Source organism: Erithacus rubecula (genome assembly GCF_903797595.1).
Source record: "Erithacus rubecula genome assembly, chromosome: 4".
Taxonomy (NCBI): domain Eukaryota; kingdom Metazoa; phylum Chordata; class Aves; order Passeriformes; family Muscicapidae; genus Erithacus; species Erithacus rubecula.
Window position 1 is genome coordinate 5718923 of NC_136686.1, and position 23146 is coordinate 5742068.

Here is a 23146-nt window from a genome sequence, read left to right on the forward strand (position 1 = left end):
TTTCAGTATGGCATGTATGGAAATAATCTCTTTATATAAAGAGCTTCATCTCAGTCAAGTGGCTCCCTGCAGACCACACCAGGGACAGCAAACCCTTCTGAGCAGCCTGGCTGGGCATCAGGTGGGACTCCAGGAGGAGAGTCCAGGAGGGCTGGGACTCCAGCCCTTTCTAAGTACTTATGGTTGGTTTTATTGTGAGAATTATCATGACTACAACAAAGTGCCAGCAACAACCAGGGCAAATTCAATAAAGACTGTGACATATAACTAGAACAATCCTCTGTGCCATCCTGGATGAACTTACTGAGCAGCCACACTTTATTGCTAGCAGTGAATTACCACTGTTAACATCCTCTGCCTTACAAAAGCAACCTAGTTAATGTGGGTCTCCTTGCAAAATTAAGAATACTCAGGCTGCACGGTCTATTCTCCAAGAGCATTTTTTAGCCCCTTTGAAAAAAACTGTAAAAGAAGAACTTCCCAACGATGTGGAGGGCTTCCAGCATTTGTTTAAATGCAAAGATTTTCATTTTTAGAGAGCCACAGTCAAATATTTGTATATTTAGAAAAGTTTGGTTTCTTAAAATGCTGAACTGCACCCAGTAGAGCAGCCTGGGAGGAACCTTAGAGCTGAGAACCTCTAACTGGTCACAGCTGAGAAAACACCTGGTTCAAGGGAAGCTTGTTGTTCTCCTGGAAGCAGTAAAGAGTCTTAAAACTGAAAGACCTGAGAGTCAAGGTTATCTAAATTTCTTTTGCAGCAGAGACAGGCAGACTGGTATCCAGCCCTACTGGATGGAGGGCTAATGGGACACAAATGCTACTGTAGACAGCTAAGGAGTCAAAAAACCAAGTTTTTTTACAAGAAAGAGGAGAAAAGTAGTAAAAAAATAAGTAGGGGGAAGGGTAAAAAGCTTGGAGGAAAAAGGAATATAAGGAGACTTTGCTGGTGTAACTGCTCAGTACTTGAGGACAAAATGTTTTGGACAAGCCTGCCAGAAGGGATTTTCAGAGAGACAAGGCCCTGTCCCCAAGCCCTAGTGACAGCTCTGTACCTTGAGTCACCAACACTGGTCTCACCCTGCTGAGGGCCAGCACTGCCTCTCACTGGCACCCCTGGCAGCAGAAAGGATCCCCTCATGGGAGCACTCTGCTCTTTTCCCCACCAACCCCAGAGAGCAGGTAACCATAAATGAACCTGGATTTTATCTCAGTAAATAAACGCGTGCGTAATTCAACAAAGCATGCTTCAAACTCCGGGATTTGTACAGTAAAACTGCAGGAACAGATGCTCTAAAGACTCAGAGAAATCCCAAATAAACTATTTGTAATTAAAAAATCTCATGATTTCCAAGCCAAATCTCGTGATTTGTTTGTGGCCTGACTCAGGGTTTTCAGTGCTTGGGGCTGGCAACTCTGACTAAGCAGGGATATGAAATAAGAGCGAGAGTGACTGCCCGCCAGGCTTCTGTTTTCCTGGGACAGAAGACAAAGCAGCTCTGACAATTCCAGCTGGCAATACCATCCAGGCACTCCTCCAAGGCCAAACATGCTGGGTAAAATCCTCATCAGACCAAAAAGAAAAAAAAAAAAGAAAATCCTATCAGAAGCAGTTACTGTGGTTGCTTAATAGCTGTTTTCCGAAGTTCAATATAGCATATATTTTCTTTTTCTTGAAAAGGGGGAGAAGGGGGAGATGGGCCACATTACAGACTAATCCCTTGCCAGATGTCATTAGTGATGAAGTCCCTCAGAAATTACATCAGTTTGAAACAAATCAGAAAACAGTGAGTTTCCATTCCCTCCTCCTGCCTGGCTAGACAGAGACCTCGGGATCAGCTTTCATCTAGAGCCTGGAACCAGCCCTCCTCTGCGTCTTGCTTGGTGTGGCAGGGGTGTTAAACAAGTAATTGCTACCATTAAAAAGAAAAATAGCTCACTCACTCCTGCTCCCTGTCCCTGTCAAATACCAGCTCCTTCATTAGGCTTCCCAGGAGCTGTCTCAGCACTGCAGGAGATTCTCCCTGCATCCAGCTGTGGCACACATCTCCAGCCACCACCCCTGCGTGTTCCTGGCGATGCCAAACCAGCAGCTGTCCCCTCTCTCCTGAGCCCCAAGTGTCCCCTCACACCTGTATCTGATAAGACAGCCTGGGCAGGGAGTGCAATCTCATTTCTGCCCCTCTGCAATGCCCAGCCCTCCCTCTACCTGCTCACAGGGTGATGGAGGAGGAGCAGAAGCACAGAAGGAGGTTGAGCAGAAGGGCCTTGCTGGTTCTTAGTGTTTTGCTGGCCCTAGTAAGGCAAGAGCATGTTCCCATCCTGGTATCTGAAAGGGATGTATCTTTAATTCTTTGTGCTTGGACCAACTACACCAAAACAATATCATAAACTGATGTTTTCTGTAGAAACTCAGTGCCTGAAACACATTTCTGGATCGTAAATCATGGACTGGAGCAGTTTATGTAATGCCACCTATTCATGCTGCCCTAAGTAACCATAACTAACCATTCCATTATAATGAGTCCATTATCCCTTGCTTTATTGTATTTTCTCTTAAAACAGAGATCAAAGATTTGGATCTAGTGGCATCATGCCGATTTCATTTTTATTACTGGCTCCCTAGGTCTATCATAAATATTCATTGGCCATCCTTAATACAAGGCATTGAATTCTGCTCACTGCTATCTCTGGTGCGACTGCAAAGTACAAACAGGGCTGTTGCTCAAACATATTAAATAAAGCAGCAGCAAATTTGTGACAGTCAACAACAACAGCAGCAACAACAACAACAAAAAAACCCCACCCAGAAAACAAAAGAAGCCTTTTCCCCTTCCAAGGAAATTCAAAACCAAAGGAGACATTTTCTCTCGCCCCCTCCACGACTACTGCAGACATTTGACTGCTGTGGGAATTGAGCTGTGCAGCAGCAGCAGCTGACCTGCTCCCACAGACAGGAGATGTTTCTGAAAAGTCCACAGTTGCCACACTGTGGTCTCTGTGATACTGCAGCACTCTCTGTGCCTCCCAGTAAGAATTAGAACCATTACCTGGCAGTGCTACTGAAACTGCTCACAAATGTGGCCTTTTCCTATAGGAATTAATTCTGTAAAGGGAGTGGGAAGCGTGTAGAGAGAAACATCTTCCAGAATCATAGTCAGGAAAAAGCTTTATGCAGTTTTATTCTCCTAACTCCCAAAAAGCCTTGCAACCATCCCAAATTTCAGGGTGCCAGCAATTGGTTTCTAGCCTGTGTTCGTCTGAAGTCCCTTCCCATCTCAGTGTGGCTGCTCCCAGGGTTATGGAAAACCTGTTGCACCCATTCCAACTGCTCCTGCTCTGCAAATAAGCACAAGGGCTCCTTGGGATGTCAGCTGGGCACTTTGAACAACCACCACTCACTAAAATTAGGGGGGCCATTGGAATTATGCTTTTCCTTCTGTTAAGTTACTCTGAGAACATTAACACACATAATTCTAAACAAGACCATACTCCATTAAAAAGAAAACAATATGCTAAGACACCAAATGAACATTCTAATATTTATCTTCTAATATAACTCCACCATGGAGGTAAAAGAAAAAGAGAAGGAATAAGAATAAATAACCTAAAATATATATTCATATTTATTCACATTAATCTGTTCTCACACAAAACTACACACACCTGGAGACATGAATCATATGATAACACTGTTGACTCATTTTACATATTAGCTTACAACATATCTTTGGTTGTATTTACCTAGTCCTTGCCAATCTAGGATCTGCTAGAACCTTCCACTAAATTCCTAAAAATCTGCTTTATTTATAATTTAAAATATAGAAATAAAAAACAAGTCAGGGAGAAAACCTTGATCCTGATGATGTCTTCATGATTAGAATTTGATTCAAAGAGCTATAGTGAGCATGGAATTTGACTTCTAGATGTACTGAAGTCTTTGGTGAAATTCATCTCACCTGTATTCAAAACAGCAACAAAATGAAATCTAGTTGCTGTTGTTCACAAAAAGGACCCAAATCAGCTCCATGAATATTGTACCTGAGTAAGGTGAGATGAATCATCCTCAGAGCTCCAACAGTTTCATTTATTAAACAGCTCTCTTCTCTTGCACTCTTTATTTGTTTTTAACAAATAGCAATATCAATAGAGAAGGATGTCACAGTTTGCAGGCAGTTAAGATTTTCTTGCTGGTTTGCTCTTCTTAAGATCCCATCCCTAGGAAGGAGTTCATATGAAATAAGAAAGGCAAACCCCCTGTGTCCCATACACTGTGCAAAGGGGGAATTCCAGAGCAGAAATCAGTCATTTGAAGTTCAAGAGCTTGGTTGATGCTGTTTAAATCAGTAGCTAAAAAAGTATTTTACAGCATCAGATGTTCCTTTAGAGGAGAGACGATATATGTGAGAAGGGCAAATGATACAAGTTCCAAAATAATTTATCAATCATGATTTGGGGCTTAAATTTTCTGAAAGAAAAATGGATAACAACATACCATATTCTTAAAATTTGATAACTAGGAGCTGCTGAGAGACTACAATCTTTTGGATTAAATGTGTTAACAACCATGTGTTTTTACAGCCTGGGCATTCTGCCATTAGATTTGTTTGTGACTTGAAGAACAAACAAAGGAAAAAAAACCCAAGCTTTTGAAACAAAAAAGAGTTAAGTGCCAGAGAGTAGTGAACACCACTGCTCACTGAACTATCACCTGAGACAGAAGTACCTTAAGGTCTCTGGAGATACTTTATTTGAATCATGATGAGTTAACAATTATGCATATTAAGGAGAGGGCAAAATCATGACTGCAGTGTAGTTAGACCTGTTCACTGCCCCTGCAGCAGGTTAAACTGCTCCTGCCTTTCACTAGATCAGGACCTGCACTTTGTAGGCAGTCAGGAGGGTTGTCTCCTGAATTACCTGTCCTTGATGCATGACTTGGAGTTTAAAGTTCTTGTCCAGCTCAACCAGAGCAATATACTCTGGATCAGATCTCTAGGGCCTGTTACTTACATAAAAAAAACCCCAAAACGTAAACAAACCACCAAAACCAACCAACCAAACAAAAAACTTTAAAAATAAGTCATGCTTTTTATATATCAAGTTCTCACAAGTTCTTGCATTGGCAACAAATGCCTGTGAGGGAAAATCCAGCAGAATATCTGGGGGCTGTCCAGCAGTGTTGTCCTTCAGCCCAGAACAATGCACACCACAGGAGGGATAAGGGATACCCCAAAGATGAGAGATGCTAATTCAGAATATTCTGGTTGATGCTGCCTGTCACAGTCCCAGAAAAGTGCAGCAATAACAACACAACAGTGGCTGATGGCCCCAGGCTCTGAGCACTTTGGCTGACAACACCTGGCTAGAACAAACAGCACCATCACATGCCTCCTGGTATCCCTCTGCTTAATTATCCCAGCTTGAAGCCTAGAGGGAGAAAAGTGAAACTGTGCTCGTTTGTTTTCCTGTAGGTTTCCTCTCATTTGTAAAATGTCAGTGTATGGGTCTAATGAGAAATTACCACACTTTAAGGTTCTGACCACATCCAGTGTTTAGTCTTGCACATCTGAAAGCTCTGGTGCTCCTGCCACTGCAAGTACTGGCTGAGAGGATTCAGGGCAATAGCAAAGCTTGAATCCTCTGCTGCAATGAATTCCTGGAGGCTTTGGTGCTGCAGCTGATCACCATCTTCACACCAAGCACCTCCAAGACCAAGGGGTTTGTCCCACTTGTGTCTGAGTTTTCACTGATCATTTAACTCCCATGACAAAACCACAACAGCAGTTTTTTGACCATGCCAGAAGTGCTGGTCACAACCAGGCTGGCACTGCTGGAGATAACCAAATATTCTTCCTCCCTGAACCTCCAGTCCCTCTCTGTGAACTGGTTTCCTAAGGAGTGAGTTTTTAATGCAGGATTCTGCAAAAGTGTCCTTTATCAGCTAAAATAAATAAATGATTTTTTAAAAAAATTCAGTACAAACAGCACTGAGCATAAATGTTCTCCTTTGGTGTTTCTGATCCCCCATCACCTCACAGGCTTAGTGAAGAGAATGGTCTGTTGACAACAGGGAAAACAGGCCAGTGCACAGGTATTTTTATACATCAGCACAAATAAAACTGACAGCAGAAACAGGGAAAAATTAAATGTTATTCTTCTGCAGTGCCACTAACCCAAAATGTGAGTAGTAACACAAATAAAGAAATTTGGATTCTGCTCTCCCATTTAAAATAAGCATTCTTTTGAGGTATGATAGATTCAGCAAGCAACACATTTTCAGAATTACTCTCTTTTTCCTCCTCTTCTTTTTTTTTTTTTTTTTTTTTTTTTTTTTTTACCTACAAATGCTGGTTATCTGAATGCTGCCTAATTAGCACATGCAAATAAGTCAAATCATCTTGAAAAGATGAGGCTATAGAATAGAATGCAGTTTAGGCTGAGAATGTCTGTGATTCAATGAGCTGCAATGCTGGGACATCGTAGAGGCTTCCAACAAAGTCTCCTGGCTTCTAAAACCCACTGAGGCCATGTACCCCAGCAGAAAAAGACCTGCAGGTCCCACTGGTTTCAGCTTGATTGGTAGATCAATACAATAATACAATAATAAACTGGCACTGTTGCTTTTGACAAACTCACTGGAGTTTTGTCAACAGCTCCACATGAAAAGATTGTTCTTCTGGCACAAATTGACCAAGAGCCAGCAGTGCCATATCTGAGATCACATCTTATAGGAATAAAATACATTTGTATTTCCACCAAAGCTGTATTTTTTTTTTTTTTTTACACATATATATTTGGTGGTGGTCCTGCAAACAAAGAGGAGAGAACAGCTTACATTTCATATCTAAAGCTGAATGCAGAAACATTAACCCTGCAAAACACAAGGCCACAAAGCTACTTCTGTGATTTTAAATCATGAACTAGTACAAATGTATAAGATAAAACCAGCATTTTTCATGAGTTTTTCCAAAAAAGGCAAAGCACAACTACTTATTTCTGACAATTAAGCAGCTTACAGAGTCTTTGTTCTACTGACACTTAAAAATGCAGTTTTTAATTATTTATACTGAAGTTCAACACCTAAAAAAGAAGAAGTAGTATAAAGTGTGTGCTCTGCAGCAGAGGCAGCCCTTCCTGAAGGGTTCCATTCATTTACAGCAGAGTTTCTCAGAGGAGGAATGCCCTATCATCTGATCAGATGTAATATACACATGGTAGCAGAGAGGGTATTTTTCCCCCAGAGGTGCTGACCTGATTTATGAACAGCTGGGAAATCAAAAGGTTGTCCATACCCAAAGCACTGCCATGCCAGCAGCTGGAACAAGGCAAGAAGTCACCATGTGAGCACCATTGGGTCAAGAATTCAACAACTTCATCTAATTCACTGAGCAGGTTTTAATTTAAGCTTCTGAATCCTCTTTGAAGCTGCTGGACCACCCTTCCTGGCCCACCAGCTCTGTTTAATGGACAGACACTTTAAGCAGGGAAGCAGGGTAATGCTAAGATTTTAAACTGCTCCAATTGTGCAAAGTGAGCACAAATCTGTCTACATGTCTCAGGTGCTTTTGGAAATGTTACTCAGATTCAAACTGAGGTGCATAAACAGATCTAGAGGCAACATTCACATAGAAATTAAACTGATATCAAGCACTACAGTGAAACATAAAAAGATATGCCTAAATGAATTAAAAAATCCCAGTCCAAGATCCTTCTGGTTTTGCAAAATGGGTAAAAAAAAAAAGGTCAGTGATTCTAAACCCAAATATAGATGGGGAGATCTAGTCCAAGCACAATCCTTTCTGTCCCTCCTGCTTTTCTTCTCAAATAGTCAGTCTGAACCAAGCTTTAGATAAATACATATAGATACTACAGTAGCTGTCTGAACAGAGGCAATGTGAGCTCTGCTTTCCCCACATGTTTTAATGCTGTTCTGGAAGAGAGGGGCTGTAGATCAGGTTTCACTCCAGTTAGTGACCTAATCAATACAAATGGGTCTAGGACTCAGTGCAGAACTCCCAGGAGACTGCAATAATCACCCACAATTACTTATGAAAGCCAATCAATGGCCAGGAGGATTTATGTGTCATTTATATACCTTAAATCAAACTTCTGAAATTAAACTTTGATTCCCAGCACGATTAGATGCTGTGGTGCTAAGCAAGACAAGGCACAAGTGAGAGCTGCCTCAGAGGCTGACTGCAAGGAAATCCAAGGGTATGGAGCCAGGAGAGCACCAGAGACCTGAAACTCAGCACCCAGGGGAGGTGCAGCAATAGACTTGACTAGAGGATGCAGGAATAAAAGCAGGGAAATAAGCCCCTACTCCTATTTTGCCTCCTGTTCCTTCAGCAAATGACATTTGACCTTCTAGTGGTCAAATGAAGGATAAAGACAGTAGAAGGTGCTCAGTGGTGGGAATTAATGTGAAGAGAGAGGAGGAGATTTTATTTCATTATTTCATCCTTCTTTCTCACTGTGGGAAAATCTGCAGAAACTGGAGGTTTACCATTTCTGTCAGGTTTATCACAGAAAATACAATTTGATGGGTCATTAGCAAACTCAGACTTCCTGTCAAAATGTCCACATCCCTCTGTAGTTTTGTTCTGGTTATAACATTATGTATTAACAACTTTTTTTTTTCCTTAATATCTGCATACCATAATTGAATAACTTTGCAGGCAGTGAGATCACATCTCAAAAAAAGAAGGGAAACACGCACATGAGGTTATTCATTGTGCTATTTTTACTGTTCTGAAGTCCATGGCATTGAACAATGACTCATAAGAGTGGCAAGCCAGAGAAGCACTTGCAAAGCATATCCAAGCTTGTTTATTCATGTATTTGTTTGCACTGATTCATCACATTCCTCAGTGTAAAACCAATGGGACTCAGAGGAAGCACGGGGGAGAAATTCTGTTTAGAAAAAGCTTCTCCACCCACCATGCACTCTCAAGATGGTGGAGGTCACTTGAGGGATTTGGGAATACACCTCCCTTACCTACTGCTGAAAAGCAGAGCCCTTACAGACTGATGGAGCATATTCCCTCTTGTGGGAATTCCCTCCCTTAACTCTGTCTCCCTTTATCAGTACCCACAACAGGGTACAAAGACCAACTAAAACAAGCAAATCTTACTGCTTGTTTCAAGTCCTACATTAAAAGTGTTGCATTTATTTCCTCCCCTGTACTCCTGAGATGAAGTTAACTTATGATGGGTTTATGTAATTTTTTGGAGAGGTTTGGCAGAGAGGTCAGTTACAAAAGCAAATTATTTTTCCCATATGATGCAATGGTATTATGCACCCAGAATGGTATTAGAATAAATATGAACAATAATAAAGAATAATAATATCTGCTTCCCCTGTGAAATTCTTTTTATGACATTAAAAAAGAATTTGTCTGCCCAGGCCTAACCACAGTTTTCTTTGAGGAGGAGGTGAAAATGGGGTTGGTTTCCTCTGTTTCATTGGTTATTTTTGCACAGAGCAGGTCTGATGTCAGCACTGAGAGATTAGATGATAGCTCCATGATTCATATTTAAGAGTGAGTAAAAAAATGCTGAAAGGGTTTGGGGAATACCCAGAAATATGGATAAGAGGAAACTACACAAAAGACACTGAGATCAGTCTCAGAAAGAGCAGGGACAGCTGACATCTGCATCTGAATTTACCTACTGAGAGCCAAAGGAACAGGCAAAATGAAAGGCATTTAAAAGACTTGGTTTTGCAAGAGAAAACTGGGCAATGAGGGGAGAGAGGAATGCAAGAAATAATTAGACACTTACAGAGTACAGACTATGTCACTTCTTCCCAAAACTGGCAGCTCTGCTTAAACACTGCAGATTTCCTTTCACACATTTGTGAGCATTAAAAAGCGTGTGGAGTACAAAAGTCTGGCACCACAGGCAGCAGGGAAAAATTATACAATTGCAATTAAAAATCCCTATATTTCCACTGATTTTATGGTCAAGTCAGGTGTGACAAATGAAAACTAATCTCCAGAAATAAAGAATATCCAGTATATAATAATTATACATAGTAATACTTGCTACTGCTAATTCATTTCATCTTGCTTGCCTTGACTCTTATCAAGTCCCTCACACAAAACTGTAAGGCAGAGTTTTTTTTGTGCCAAACCAACCTGCAACCTTACCACACTGTTCCTAAGACACCAGGTTATCTCTAAAACATGCACAAAATTGAAATCATGTCAGATTCTGTTATTAACACCGTGCTCTTAGTTCTATATTTAATATCAAAGTGGTAGCAGTACCTCTTCTGCAAAGTTGGTTTTCTTGTCAAGCATTTCTCGTAAAGTTTGAAGGATTTTAATGCAGAGCTTTTCTTCTTTTTCCATTAGCTTCTTTGTGTGATTAATCAACCTGAAAGTAAAATATTAAAACTTAAAGAGTATTGCACATTGTTGCTAAGCCATACCACAATTTCTTTATGTAAAAATTGCCCATCACTCTATTTTTCCTCAAGGAAAGGAAATAAAAGCGGTCAAGAGAAATAATAATTAGAAAGGATATGAGACTTTCAGGGTGTTGGGAGATTTTGGTGTCAATTTTGCATATCTTACTGCCCATACAGAAGCCAGAATTCTACTCCACTTTTTATGAGTGCTTCCAGATTAAGATATAGACTTGCTATTTAATCCTGTCTTAATTTAAAAGTAACTTATTTTAACCAATATTTAAAGGTAACCAATGTTCATCATGCATCTTGAAAAATATAACCTTTACACCTTCCAACTTCTATGATGGTTATAATATAATTATGATATAATTAGCAAATGGTATTCAGCTAAAAGGATTTCTAAAAAAAACTTACACGGAAGCATTCAGAAATACAGACATTTGGATGAAACATAATTGTTATTTACATTCACCCAACCACTTGACAAGCCAGAAAACAAGGTCCATTTCTGTCTCCAGCTATGACTGTGACAGGAGTCTGGATTTCAGTCAGCTGAAGCCAATACCAGAAGCAGCCTGTCTTTGTGCAGATGTGTGCACAGATCCTTGTACTGGTTCACACAGTGCTGGAAAAATGTTTGTGAAAATACCAAGGAAGGAAATCTGAAGGTCTTAGACAGGTTTTGGGTTTTGGTTTTTTTGTATTTTGATGCTGGCTTTAAACAAGAGTTTGGACAGAGGACATGGGATGGGATAACCTCAAAATGTAATTTAAAAAAAATATTCCAGACATATAAAGTACATTGTTACAATGCTACCTCTGCAGAATATGCAAATAATCAAGGAATCAAGGGAGCTGCCAAATGCATTCATTTCCCCCAAGTTATCTCTGTTTAAATTATAGTTTCTCAAGGGCGGGGAGGGCATCTCACTTGAGGACTAATAAAAAATTTGCAAGACTCTATTCCAAGGCACAGACTGCAAATAAAACATCTAATAATTCAAGACCAGATAGGGGTCCCAGTGAAATGTATTTTCAAAAAGCTGTTGACAGTTTAAAACAAAAATATCGATTTGCTGTACCAAAAAAAAAAACAAAAAAAACCCCAAACAAAAAAACTATGAGCTTTGAGCAGCCCACTGCTTCATTATGAATTCTTGAAAATTCTGCTATGGAAAATCTAAGTTTCTGTTGTAGAATTCATGAAATGTAATAGCAAAAGTAGCCCATTGAGAAAACAGAAGTAGGTTGAGCCTGCCACAATTTTAACAAACCACTAACATGCCATTTCTAGCAGGTAGAGGCAAGCAACCTCTCTGTGCTCTCCAGACAACAAAACTGCTGAGAAATATAAAATATGGAGCAAAAGACCTCACTTTAACCTTTCAACCGTTAAGTTGGACACCTGCATGCTTAAGTCTCTGCTGAAAACCAGAGGTAAGTGCTGTTGAAAATGCTAAAATCCTGCCATCGTTCCTAAAGAATCAAACAGCTGTCTTGGTTTGCAAAGCAGAATGTGACCAAAAGTGTGTATTCTATCACCATCTGTTGAAACCAGGTAGGACAGGGATCTTTTATCTTTTCCACAACCCATCCTTCCTCCAAGGAGGTATCTTCTGTTAATGGCCCATTCAGTCCCACTGCATGACTGATAAAATTACATCATCCCACTGGGAGATGCTCCAGCCAGGGGGAAGAGCCAAGCCTTTCCTACCTAGATAAAAACTGAGATTTGAAATATCAGGGCAGCATTTTCCACTGGATTCCAGAGGAAAGCCAGACCTTTCCACATCATCCCTGACTTTCAGAGGAAAACTGCACCTTCTACAGGAGCACTGCTCCAGCTGAACCACATCTGCCACTGCAGGGGGATGCAGCCACCATTTAATGGGACTGCTACCAACACCCTGACTGACTGACAGGGTGTCAGGTTGTATTCTGACTCTGTCAGTGTTTTGGGTTTGTTCTTTGTAATACTGTACTTCTATTTTAGTTTTCCTAGTAAAGAGCTGTTATTCCTAATTCCCATATCTTTGTCTGAGAGCTCCTTAATTTCAAAATTATAGTAATTTAGAAGGAAGGGGTTTACATTCTCCATTTCAAGAGAGACTCCTGCCTTTTTTAACAAACACCTTTCAAACCAAGACAACAGGCCCCTCTGCACACCACTTACTTGGACATGAAAGCACCACATCTTATTCTGGCATCACTGCCCTCAGGGAACAGGAGCTCTGGGCTGTGCAGCACATCAACCAGCACTGAGAATTCAGCTTGCATCATGGGTGTGAACTGCTGCTCCAGGGAGGACACCACATCCTGGGGAAGACAGGAGAACATCCATAACTGCAAGAGAACTACAGCAACAGTGCTGTGTAGTCTCACAGCTCGGTGTGATGCACTGCTTGACCCAGTGTGATGAGCCCTGCAAGAGCCCTGGGCAACCCAGGTGGCTGTAAAGCCACTTCAAGCCTTTCTGCATGCCACTCTTCACGCAGGGCAAGGGGGAGAAGGTGCCCATTGTTATTCTCTTTCAAATGTCTCCTCTGCAGTAGTGCTCACAAAACCTGTGGCAACAGTCAGGATGATGGTGTGCTGGAAAAGCAATGCTCATCACACTCAGGTAATATGTCACCTCAGGTGTTGTGTCCTTGGTGTTTAGGGCTCCTCCACTTGTCTGGGTCCTGCTGTTTTCTCAGGTCATAAAACCCTGATGCTGTTTAGGCTCTACATGCAAAAGGTGATCTCCATCTCATGGCAATCTCCAGTGACACAAACATGACCTAAAACCTCCAGTATCTCCTCTGCAGCCAGAATAGGGCACGCGGCCATAAAAATTATTCTGTGATTCTGTGAAAAAGGCAGAGAGGAGATGCTGCTCCATGGAGCACTTTGAGAACATAACTTATGTGCAGTTTTGGGCACCATGATGTCCAAAGGAGGGACATGGAGATGGTGAAGGGTCTGGAGGTGAAGCCACACAAGGAGCAGCTGAGGGCACTTGGTCTGTTCATCTGGGGAAGAGCAGACTGAGGTCAGATCTCACAGCAGTTCTGCAGTTTCCTCATGAGGGGAAGAGGGGAGGCAGGCTCTGATCTCTGCTCTGTGTGACAGGGACAGGACCCAGGGAATGGCTGGAGCTCTGTCAGGGCAGGGTTAGGGTGGATATCAGGGAATGGCTCTTTCCCAGAGGGTGTTGGGCACTGAACAGGCTCCCCAGGGAATGGTCACAGCCCCAAGCTCAAGCAGTGTTTGGGCAATGCTCTCAGGGATGCACATGGTGGGCTGTCTGCATGGCCAGGACTCAATGATCCTCATGGACCCTTGCACTCAGCTGCTTCTTTGATAACTCCTGCCCCTCTCTGACTTCTATAGGAGCCAAATACTGGCCTTGGAGAGCTGAGCCTTCAGCCACCCCCACACAGAAGTGCAGGGGCTCCTCTCATCCATCTCTAAAAATGCACTGGGCCTGTCTCTGGTGTTTTCCACATCTGGCACATGTGAGATAACTGCAGTCCCACTGCTGCCCAGGCCATTTGCTGTTTCTGTACCTGCAGTTTCTCGATGATATTCCTGTAATCCCAGGCAGGCCCACCAAGAGCTTCTTTGAAGCGAGGTCCACTGCGGGCTGACATCCTCCACCCCATGGCTGCCCTCTGCACCATGTTGGAGTGACTCTTCATGAACAGGGTGTTCACCTGGCTGTCCAAATCCACCGGAATCGCGATCCCACGGTTCTTTGCTTTAACAGGAAGGAAAAACCCAAGACATTTACAGTGGCAAAAACTTGAAAAACCCATAGAGATCATGGCATGCAAAAGCCTGATCCTATGGATGTTAAGGGGCAGGGTGATATCTCTTCAACAGGTTTTAAAAATAAGAACCCTCAAAAGTAAGTATACCTAAGTGGAAAGAATCAGCCATAATCTAGTTAAAGAAAGATGTACTACTTTAAATGAGATGAGGATCATTTCCAGTATCTATTTTCATAGACATAGACATTTACTTTTTAAAACAGAATAATTTTTCTACTAACCTGAAAAAAATCCAGAGATATTAAGAGTAACAAAATAACTATGTATTATTTCAACAGTTTTACTCTATTCAGAAGGAAATTCTGAAATTTTTCTTTCTAATGGACATATGCACATTTATCCAATTTATCACATGCACTCTCTGTTGCTTTACTGTATAATTCTCTTGTGAAGACCTTGAGAAACCAAGTACATACAAATTAAATTTGAAAAAGACTGTCTCTCCTCTCTGGATTTCCTATACTGCTAGAGCTGCTAAACCCTGGTTTCCTGAACGGTGCCTGGATGCCACTGCAATATATCCAGTAGTTAATAAATATCTGATAGTCTGGTAGTTAAAAAAATTTAATCAATAGCTTAAAAATTGGGTTTTTTTTCTCTTTTAGGCTTAAGAGTTACGAAATGACAGTAGAAAGAAACAAAAAACCAAGGAGAGACTTGCAAGAATTCTTACAGGGAATCCACTATTAAATTTTTATTGCATCCTGAACTGTTGTTTGAAAAAGAAGTTTGAAAGGCAAAGTTAGAAGGTATCTGCCCTCTCCCCCAGTAAAATCTCTTTGTTAGATGCTCCTCTCCTTTCCACTGGATATCAGAGTGACATTGTTCTCTGGCTGAGCAGGAGTAGTCTGAAATTCAACCAATGAACAAGAGTTTGCCCCATCCCTGGCAGTGTTCCAGGCCATGCTGGATGGGGCTCTGATCAACCTGGGATAGTGGAAGGTGTCCCTGCCCATGGCAGGGGGTGAAACTGGATGTATTTAAGGTCCTTTCAACCCAAACCATTCTGTGAGTCTATGATCAATATCTGTGAAAGATCATGTCATGTTCCAGTGATTAGACTCTGTATTCCATGTCATTTCACTTCATTTCTGTGGCATGGTATATGCTTAATAAAAACTTAAAAGTAAAATAGAGTAGTTCTAATCCATTTGTAATAAAGGCCAATAAATGAGTGATTTTTCATTACTGAAACAAGCTGAATTTTAAAAAACCATTAGCCCAAATTGCAGTTCTGCACATTTCTCTGAGGCATTTCCCCACCATTCCACACTAACACATTTTCTGCAGTGGGGGAAGGCATCAAAAATATCCCAGCTCTCCCTCCCAGCTGTAAAACATATGAGGTTTATGTGCTGAACCTGTGAGGGCAGCAGATGTCCTTGTGCCCCAGCAGCCCATGCTCCAGCCCCAGGGGAGGATGTGCAGGCAGAGGCACCAGGCAGCTCTGATGAATGAAGGCTGCAGTGCTGCCAAGCACTGTGAGTCACAGATCCCAGGCACAAACTTTCCCTTCCCCTCAGGACTGGATTGAAATGACAGCTTTTATTACAAACCTAAATCTGGCTGTGACACCTCAACCCCCAGCCTCAGAGACTGTGGCAAGGGTGCTCTGTCAGGGGGACTCTCTTTCCTTTAGTGGATCCCACAGGTTCAGGCACCCTCCTCTCTTCCCACTGCAAGGCTGGATCCTGTTCCATTGGGATGGAAGACAATTCTCTAATTCCATTTCTGGTAGGCACTTACTTTTAAATGGTTGGCCACAGGGAATTGGGGAAAAAAAATAGTTAAGCTGGGAAGACACAAATTGATTTTTCCTTTCCATCTCCATTTGTTTTGAAGGCAGGTTCCTGATTAACATGTGGAAGATGCCATGTATGGCTGGCCATTATTTCTAATGATTGTTTTTCCATATAATTCAACTGGGCTGTTTTTCAAAACACATTTGCCCTGTTGCTGCCTACTTTACTGGAGAAGTCCTTTAAAGTTCTGCCAGTGTGGGTAGGGTGCTGCAGCCTATTAATCCAATTTATTGTGTCCTAATGTCAATCACTGGAATGCTACTGGACAGTGCTCACTTCTCAATTAAGTGGAATGTATGCAGAATCCTGATATATTGAGGAATAAATTTAGCAATGGGGAGCACACCTTTCAGAGGAAAACCCAGACTTCTGCAGCCCTACAGATGCCATTTGAAGTTAACAACTTCCATCAGTGTCTGAGGAGCAGTCAAGGACTATGAGTGTTCAAAGAGTTGCAGCTAATTAAAACTATCACAAAGAAAACCAGCAAGAGAAAAAAAAATACTCCTTTGTTTTGAACAGTTCTTACATGTATAATTCCATTTGTAATTAAGATTTGTATTGGTTGTCAAAGGGCACTGTTGAAATCTAAGCTATAAACAAAGCCTTTGTCTTCTTATTTCTTTTCAGCTTGTAGAAAGTTTATCTTTCATTTGTTTCACATTTCATTATTTAAAACAACATGAAACATATTTTTACATTTTGGAAAGCTGATGAACAAATGTGAACATAAATATTTATTTTTAATTTAGGTGTTGTAGGCTGCTTTCCTCTTCAAAATGTGTCAATCTCCCTTAAAGTATCAACATCAAATATTTAAAAGCATGTTTATTTTTGTTCCACTTAGAAATACTTTTGGACAGCACTCAAACTTGCAAAGTATGGTTAGAGCTGGTAGACAAAGGAGCCAAGAGGGGGTAAAATTCTGTCTTTCATCTGACTGGTGAACTTGGGAAAAAGCTACATGGCTGGATTTACATAAGTATCCAGCAAGATACTTACCAGGATGGACTCAATTATCCTTTTGGGTCCCTTCCAGCTCAAAATACTGTGTGATTCTGTGATGTCTTCAGCACAGGTAAATTCTGCCCTGCACTGAGGCACATCCCACTTATACAGTGCCCATTTCCCACCTAGGGCACTGTGCACGGGGTAATTACATCCTGAATACACAGCATCATTTTGCCATTGCCAAAGGAGATGGAATTTCTGGGAAATCCTTTAAACTACTAACCCTCAATCTGCTGCTCCCAATTACCTCTCAGGAAGAGAGACAGGACAAGCCAAGATAAGTGAACAAACACCGCCCATGGTAACAGCAAGAAACACAGCACCACAAATTCAGTCAGGTCACAGCAAAATGCCCTGCCCTGTGCTGGATGTTTCTGTGGGCACCCAGTGATCAGCAGCTTTCCTTCCCTTTACTGCTTAAACAATGAAATAGTGCTCAGAGAATCAAAAGAAAAGGGCACCATGAATGCCAAGAATCAAGCAGGTAAAAATCACAGCGCTCTCGATGAGCGAGCGCCAGTCAAGTCCCAGGAGCAGAGTCCAGCTGCTCCCAGAGAGGCTGAAATGGCCCAGGTCCTATTTTGTTAAATTACCTGCATGTAGAGTTCTCTTCACAGAAGAACAGCAATTGGACCTATTTCAGGAATGCCTCCTGAAGCACTGTCCTTTCACTGTGCTGCTGCCTGAGTCTGAGGACCAATTTAGCCCTAAGGATTTGCAGGAAGGGGCCCTTGCCTGCAATTTCCATTGGATTCCCATTCTTCACAATAATCTACCTTGCCATTAGGAACCTTGCCATTCTCACTATTTCCACCTACTGCTCCCTAATTTTATATTTCACTCCATTAGCTTTTGCAGGCTGTACAGAACACACCAGTGTGTGGTGGCTTCAGCTGATTTACCCTGAAGCATCCCCTGGTGTGGGTTTTCAGGGGGACACACAGGCATTTGATCCCTAAGAGCCCCTTGAGGAGGAGTGTGATGGGCAGCCTGGGTCAGGAGAAGGCCCCAGCTGTACCTGGCTGTGAATCCTTGGCTCTGCTCACAGTTTACACCCCCTGGTAGTCTCAGACAGCTCTATCATGTTCTCCCACACTTCCCAGTTGTCACGTAGCAGAGTGATGCATATTTAGTTCAATTAATTTTGTTCCATAAATCAGTCCCTCCAGCTCCTTAATCATTTACTGACTGCTTAACAAATGCATTTGGATGGAGAGACACTAATGCTAGCAACAGCAAGACTTTTTAAGGGGAAATAAAAGCTTTGTGTAGACAAGACACAAACCTGCCAATCTTGTACCCTTTCACTTGGTTGTTTTTTTCCAACAGAAAATCTACGCTAAAATATTTATCAGCCTGTAAAAAGATCATCATTGAATTTTTCTTGCAATTAGGGAAACACAAACAGTTAAAATAGAATAAAATATGTGCTTCATCTGAAATGTATTCTTCTTGCTGTCAAAAAGGTAACAACAGGATAATTATTTTATTTGAACTAAAAATTGAAAATGAAGGTCTAGCTTTTTATAAAATGGAAAGAAGATTTTAAAATTCAAATGGGAAGTGAAATAAACATTTTCAGGACTGAAAAAAATGGTTATATGAAAATTCATCTATATGGACATTAAAATACACATAATAATTCCAAAGAAGCAACAAAATGTCACCAAGATTTTATGTTTAATGTTTCGTATTTGTAACTTGTCAGGGAAAAGTAAAGGGCATTAAAGGGCATAAAAGAATAGTCAAGAACCAGAGGAGGGTTTTCTTGGGTTCTGTAGAAGGAGGTATTGGTGACTTTAAATTAGGGAATAAAATACTCAACTAGAAAGGACTTCACTACACCTTCAGACCATCTGCTCTCTGTTACAGACAACCCATGCTCTTTAATATCTTTGGAAAAATTTATTGAGCCTCATTTAAAATGATGGCAGCTTATCTGCTATCCCTCCTCCCTCCACTTTCTTTCAGCCCACTGACCAAGGACATCCTTCCAAAGCTGGTTCCAATCCTCTGATTTACAATCTAAATTTATTTAGGTTATTTACAACCTAGTGTAATTTATGTCCAGTTGGTTTTGGGTCAGCACTGTCCTTCAGCTTAAATGTCTCTGTGACTATTTATCTTCTTAAGTACTTTTAAAGAGCAACAACACAGGTCTGGGTTTTGCTAGGCAAAACATGTGGGGGTTCTGAATTCCCTTCCTGTAACACAGTTCTCCTTTCCCCTGACCACCACAGCAGTGCTTTCTCTGTGCCTGTTCCAGCTTTGAACTTTGGAAATTGCAATCTTACAGGGCTCACCTCAAATTCAGTAGGATGGAAATGAGAATTCTCCTTTTGCTTCTCCTGCACAACATCCTAGAGCATAATCTGATAGTGACTAATGCAATTTGGCTTGCTAACAGATTTTTTTTTTTTTTTTTTTACAAGGGTCTGCCAAGAGACATGGTGTAACAAAATGCAGGTTCCTATCTGGCACTGTTTACTCATCTGGGAAATTCCAATTATTTCATTACTGGTGGTCACAGCACAGGCACAGACAGACCACATCCTTGGGATAGACACAGTACCAGAGGAAAGATTCAATTTTTTAAAGCATAAGGGAGAAAACTAATGGATACTACAGAGACAAGAGTGTAAGACAACTGAATTTGCCCTTGTAACAGAAAACTGATGCTCAGAGGTGAAGATGCAAGAATTACTGCCTTAATTAAGAAGCAAAGACAGTTCTTTGCATGAGTCCTGAAGGACTGGTTGGGAAAGACCCTGGTTCAATAGCATTCAGGATATGTAATTTAAGATATACAATCTTTGGTTGTGAGAAGAGGTGATATTCCCCAATCTTTAGAGAAAGACAGTAGCTGGTTTAAAATGCAGACTTTGAGACTGGCCTCCACCCTTCTCAACCTTGCAAAGATCATAAAATGCATGAACTGAAAGTCCTCTGATAATGAATTCATTTGAAATAAATCAAATGGTTGGATATCTTATTTCCTCTATTTTCACAAAGGTCTGGGGACCTTCTAAATATTTTTCAGTTGTTGCTATTTTACCAGGGAGATGGGAGCTGTTTTGATTATTCACTTTTTGGACTGTATCTTCAAGCAAAAGCTCAGTCCTATGTAATAAAAAAGGCCAAAGTGAAATATGTATGTGTTCATTCTCAGCAGTGTGATAACCTGCTGCAGAAATCCATGTGAACAAGACACACACAGACACATACACACACACATATATATATGTAATTTCACAAGTGTTTCTATTCATGCCAAGCAGCCAAATGTTTCCTGGGCAATAGAAACCTGGTGCATGTTGGTATCTGTGTTCCAAACTCCTGGAGTCACAGAGAGGTCCTGCTGAAGAAGGGGAGCAAGGCTCTATGCTTCCTGCTGAACTGGAGGCAGGAAAAGTGCCTGGAGACAAAGCACCAAGTGAGGCTTGAAAAGACTTTTCCCTGGTGGTAAAGTGGAGTTGAAGTAGCAGGGCTGTAAGAAATAAGCTTCTGCAAGATATCCTTTTGTTGACCTGGAAGGTAATGCACATTCTTACAGTGCTCATCAGAAAGCAGATGAAATGATCCTAAGCTCTTGAGGCAGTGCTTGCATCCACCTGCCAGCAACAAACCAGGAAACACTGAGCAGAGTGCATGTTGCTTAAACTTGCTCTGAAGGGTCTTTTAAAGTGTGTCATTATGTGGATCTTTGATACCTTGGAAATCTCTGTATGATCTTTATTCCCCTTGAGACTCATTTGTAAATCAGGGCAATGACACACCACCAAAAAAAAAAAAAAAAAATCAAAACAAAACAAAGCAATCATGTTTGTTCTTTCAGGTCTATACTACACTTATTTTCCATCAGAAATCTTTAGTCCCTGCTGTAAATCTGCCCAAAACTCCATCTCTCTGATATAGGCAAAATATTTTTAGAGGTTTTTTAAAGCCTTGCTGTGAAACACAAAGGCCCTAACATTAAAGCTGTCAGATCCTCAAGTCAGAAGAGGGGGGAAAAAAGAATTCACATATACAGCCAGCAAAAGAAGCACAAGAAGGTTACTATGTTTGTATTCTGGAAGATGGCACTGGCTTCTCAAAGTGAAGCATCACTTTGGGCAGAGGAGCACCCAACAAAGGCACCAGGCACCCACTGCAATCTCAGAAGGGCCTTGGATGTAAAAGCCTCTGCTATCCCCAGCTGAGGCAGATTTTCCAAATATTTCCACAGAGAAGAGTAAGCCTGCTCCATTAACCCAGGCAAGACATGTTTGCCTAAAAACACTGAGTATCACCTGCAGTTAAAAATCTCTGCTGGCCAGGCAGATTTTACACAGGGGTATTTGTCAAAAGCTCTCCTTCCACCTGATCTTCAGCTAGCTTGCTCTTTGTGAAAATCCCCCTCACCTCTTCCTTTACTCTTCCCTTCTGCACTGTCAAAGTAAAACCTCAATAAAAACACAGCAATTGTCTGACATGACACAATTTAACCATGCTGATAGTGCTAATAGTGATGAATCCCTGAACAGTTGTTATCATATGGGCAAGGAAATCAGCAGAGGGGATGCTGTGTGCTTTCAGGGAGCTGCTGTGAGGCTGCCAGCTGATGGCACCCCAGGGATTCCCAGCCTGGCAGTTCCTGCTGTTGTGCAGGGAAGTCCCAGAAGAGCACAAGGAGTGATGCCCTTCACTGGCAGCTCTGCCACACCTGAGAGTGCCCAGGCATGGCTGGGGGCCCATGGGTGGGAAGCCAGAGAAGCAAGAAGGAGTCTGGACCCATAGGACAGCACAAGAGCTTATTTTTAGAAAAAACAAACAAAAAACCAACTCTAAATCATCTCCAGAAAAAAAGAAAACAGAATGAAAGAAAGGACTGTAGTGGAGGTAGAAATCCAATTCCACAAATAGGGAACAAAGTCACATATCTGAAGCAAACTCCAGACATCAGCTGCTCCTGAGCCCCCAGAAACAAGAGTCACACAGAAGACTGCCCACCAACGCCCACCAGCCCTTTCATGTGCAGGCACACCTGGCATGAAGCTGGCTCTGCCATCCCCTTAGAGTGACCCATGGTTTCCTCTCAAGCTGCTATGGGGACCAGTTCAGCTTGGCTGCTTCAACAGGGCAGAATCATAGAATAATTTAGGTTGGAAAACACCTTCAAGAGTCCAGGCAGTAACCTAACAGTGCCACATCCACCACTACACCAAGTCTCTAAGTGCCACATCACTTTAAACACCTCCAGGGATGATGACTCAGCCACTTTCCAGGGCAGCCTGTTCCAGTGCTTGACAACCCTTTCCGTGAAGAAATTTTTCCTAACACCCAACCTAAACCTCCCCTGGTGCAACCTGAGGCCTTTTCTTCTTGTCCTAGCACAGGCTCCTTGGGAGAAGAGAAAGCTCAGTGAGAGCCTGGCCTGACTCATCCAGCAATCAGCAGAGCTCTGGATCGATGGAATTTGCTGGGAATTTTTCATGCTAGAATCAGCTGTGTGCTATGGGCACATAGCCAAATGGAAAATAAAGCCACACTCAGATGTCTCCAAACAGCCTCATCTTGATGAGATAACACAATGACCTCTCTGAGCTAGAATTTGATTTTAGATACAGCTCTACAGGAATTAAGGCACTGAGTGTCTACAAGCACACAGAGGGCATGGTTGGTCTCAGACCTACTCTCACCTGCCCTACTTCTCCCCCTTTCCCCAGACTCCCAAAGGAAGTAATTTATTGATGGCTGTTTCCAGAAATGCCAGAGAAGAGCAAGGACATAACTGTTAAACACACAAGCAAGAATTTGTAGAGATGGAGCATTATGTGAGACTGTAGTAGCTGTAGCATAAAGAAAATAAAATGTCTTCAACTTCCAAAGTTCCTTTGCCAGATGGATCCATAATTAAATCATTTGCATAACAAATAAAACAAGTGAAGGTTGCTAAATTTTTAGGTAACTGCTTATTCACATTCACACAGAAAGTTAATGAGATGTTTTGGCTAAAATGTTAAATGACACTTCTGTAAAGCTAATCCAAAAATCTAAATTTAGAGTTGATTGTTATAGTGCTGCAGATGGCTCTGGGACCCTCTCATATTGTTTTATCATTC

General features: G+C 41.6%; 1 protein-coding gene across 2 annotated transcripts in view; it reads right to left on the bottom strand.

Moving 5' to 3' along the window:
- Nucleotides 1–23146, bottom strand: part of ITPR2 (inositol 1,4,5-trisphosphate receptor type 2) — a 237105-nt gene that overhangs the window by 97696 nt on the left and 116263 nt on the right. For both annotated transcript variants that reach the window (XM_079304200.1, XM_079304199.1), the window contains 3 exons: nt 13969–14159; nt 12594–12736; nt 10275–10383 (listed from right to left, as the gene is read on the bottom strand). In XM_079304200.1, coding sequence (XP_079160326.1) covers nt 10275–10383; nt 12594–12736; nt 13969–14159 — 443 coding nt within the window. The remainder of the gene's footprint in view (nt 1–10274; nt 10384–12593; nt 12737–13968; nt 14160–23146) is intronic.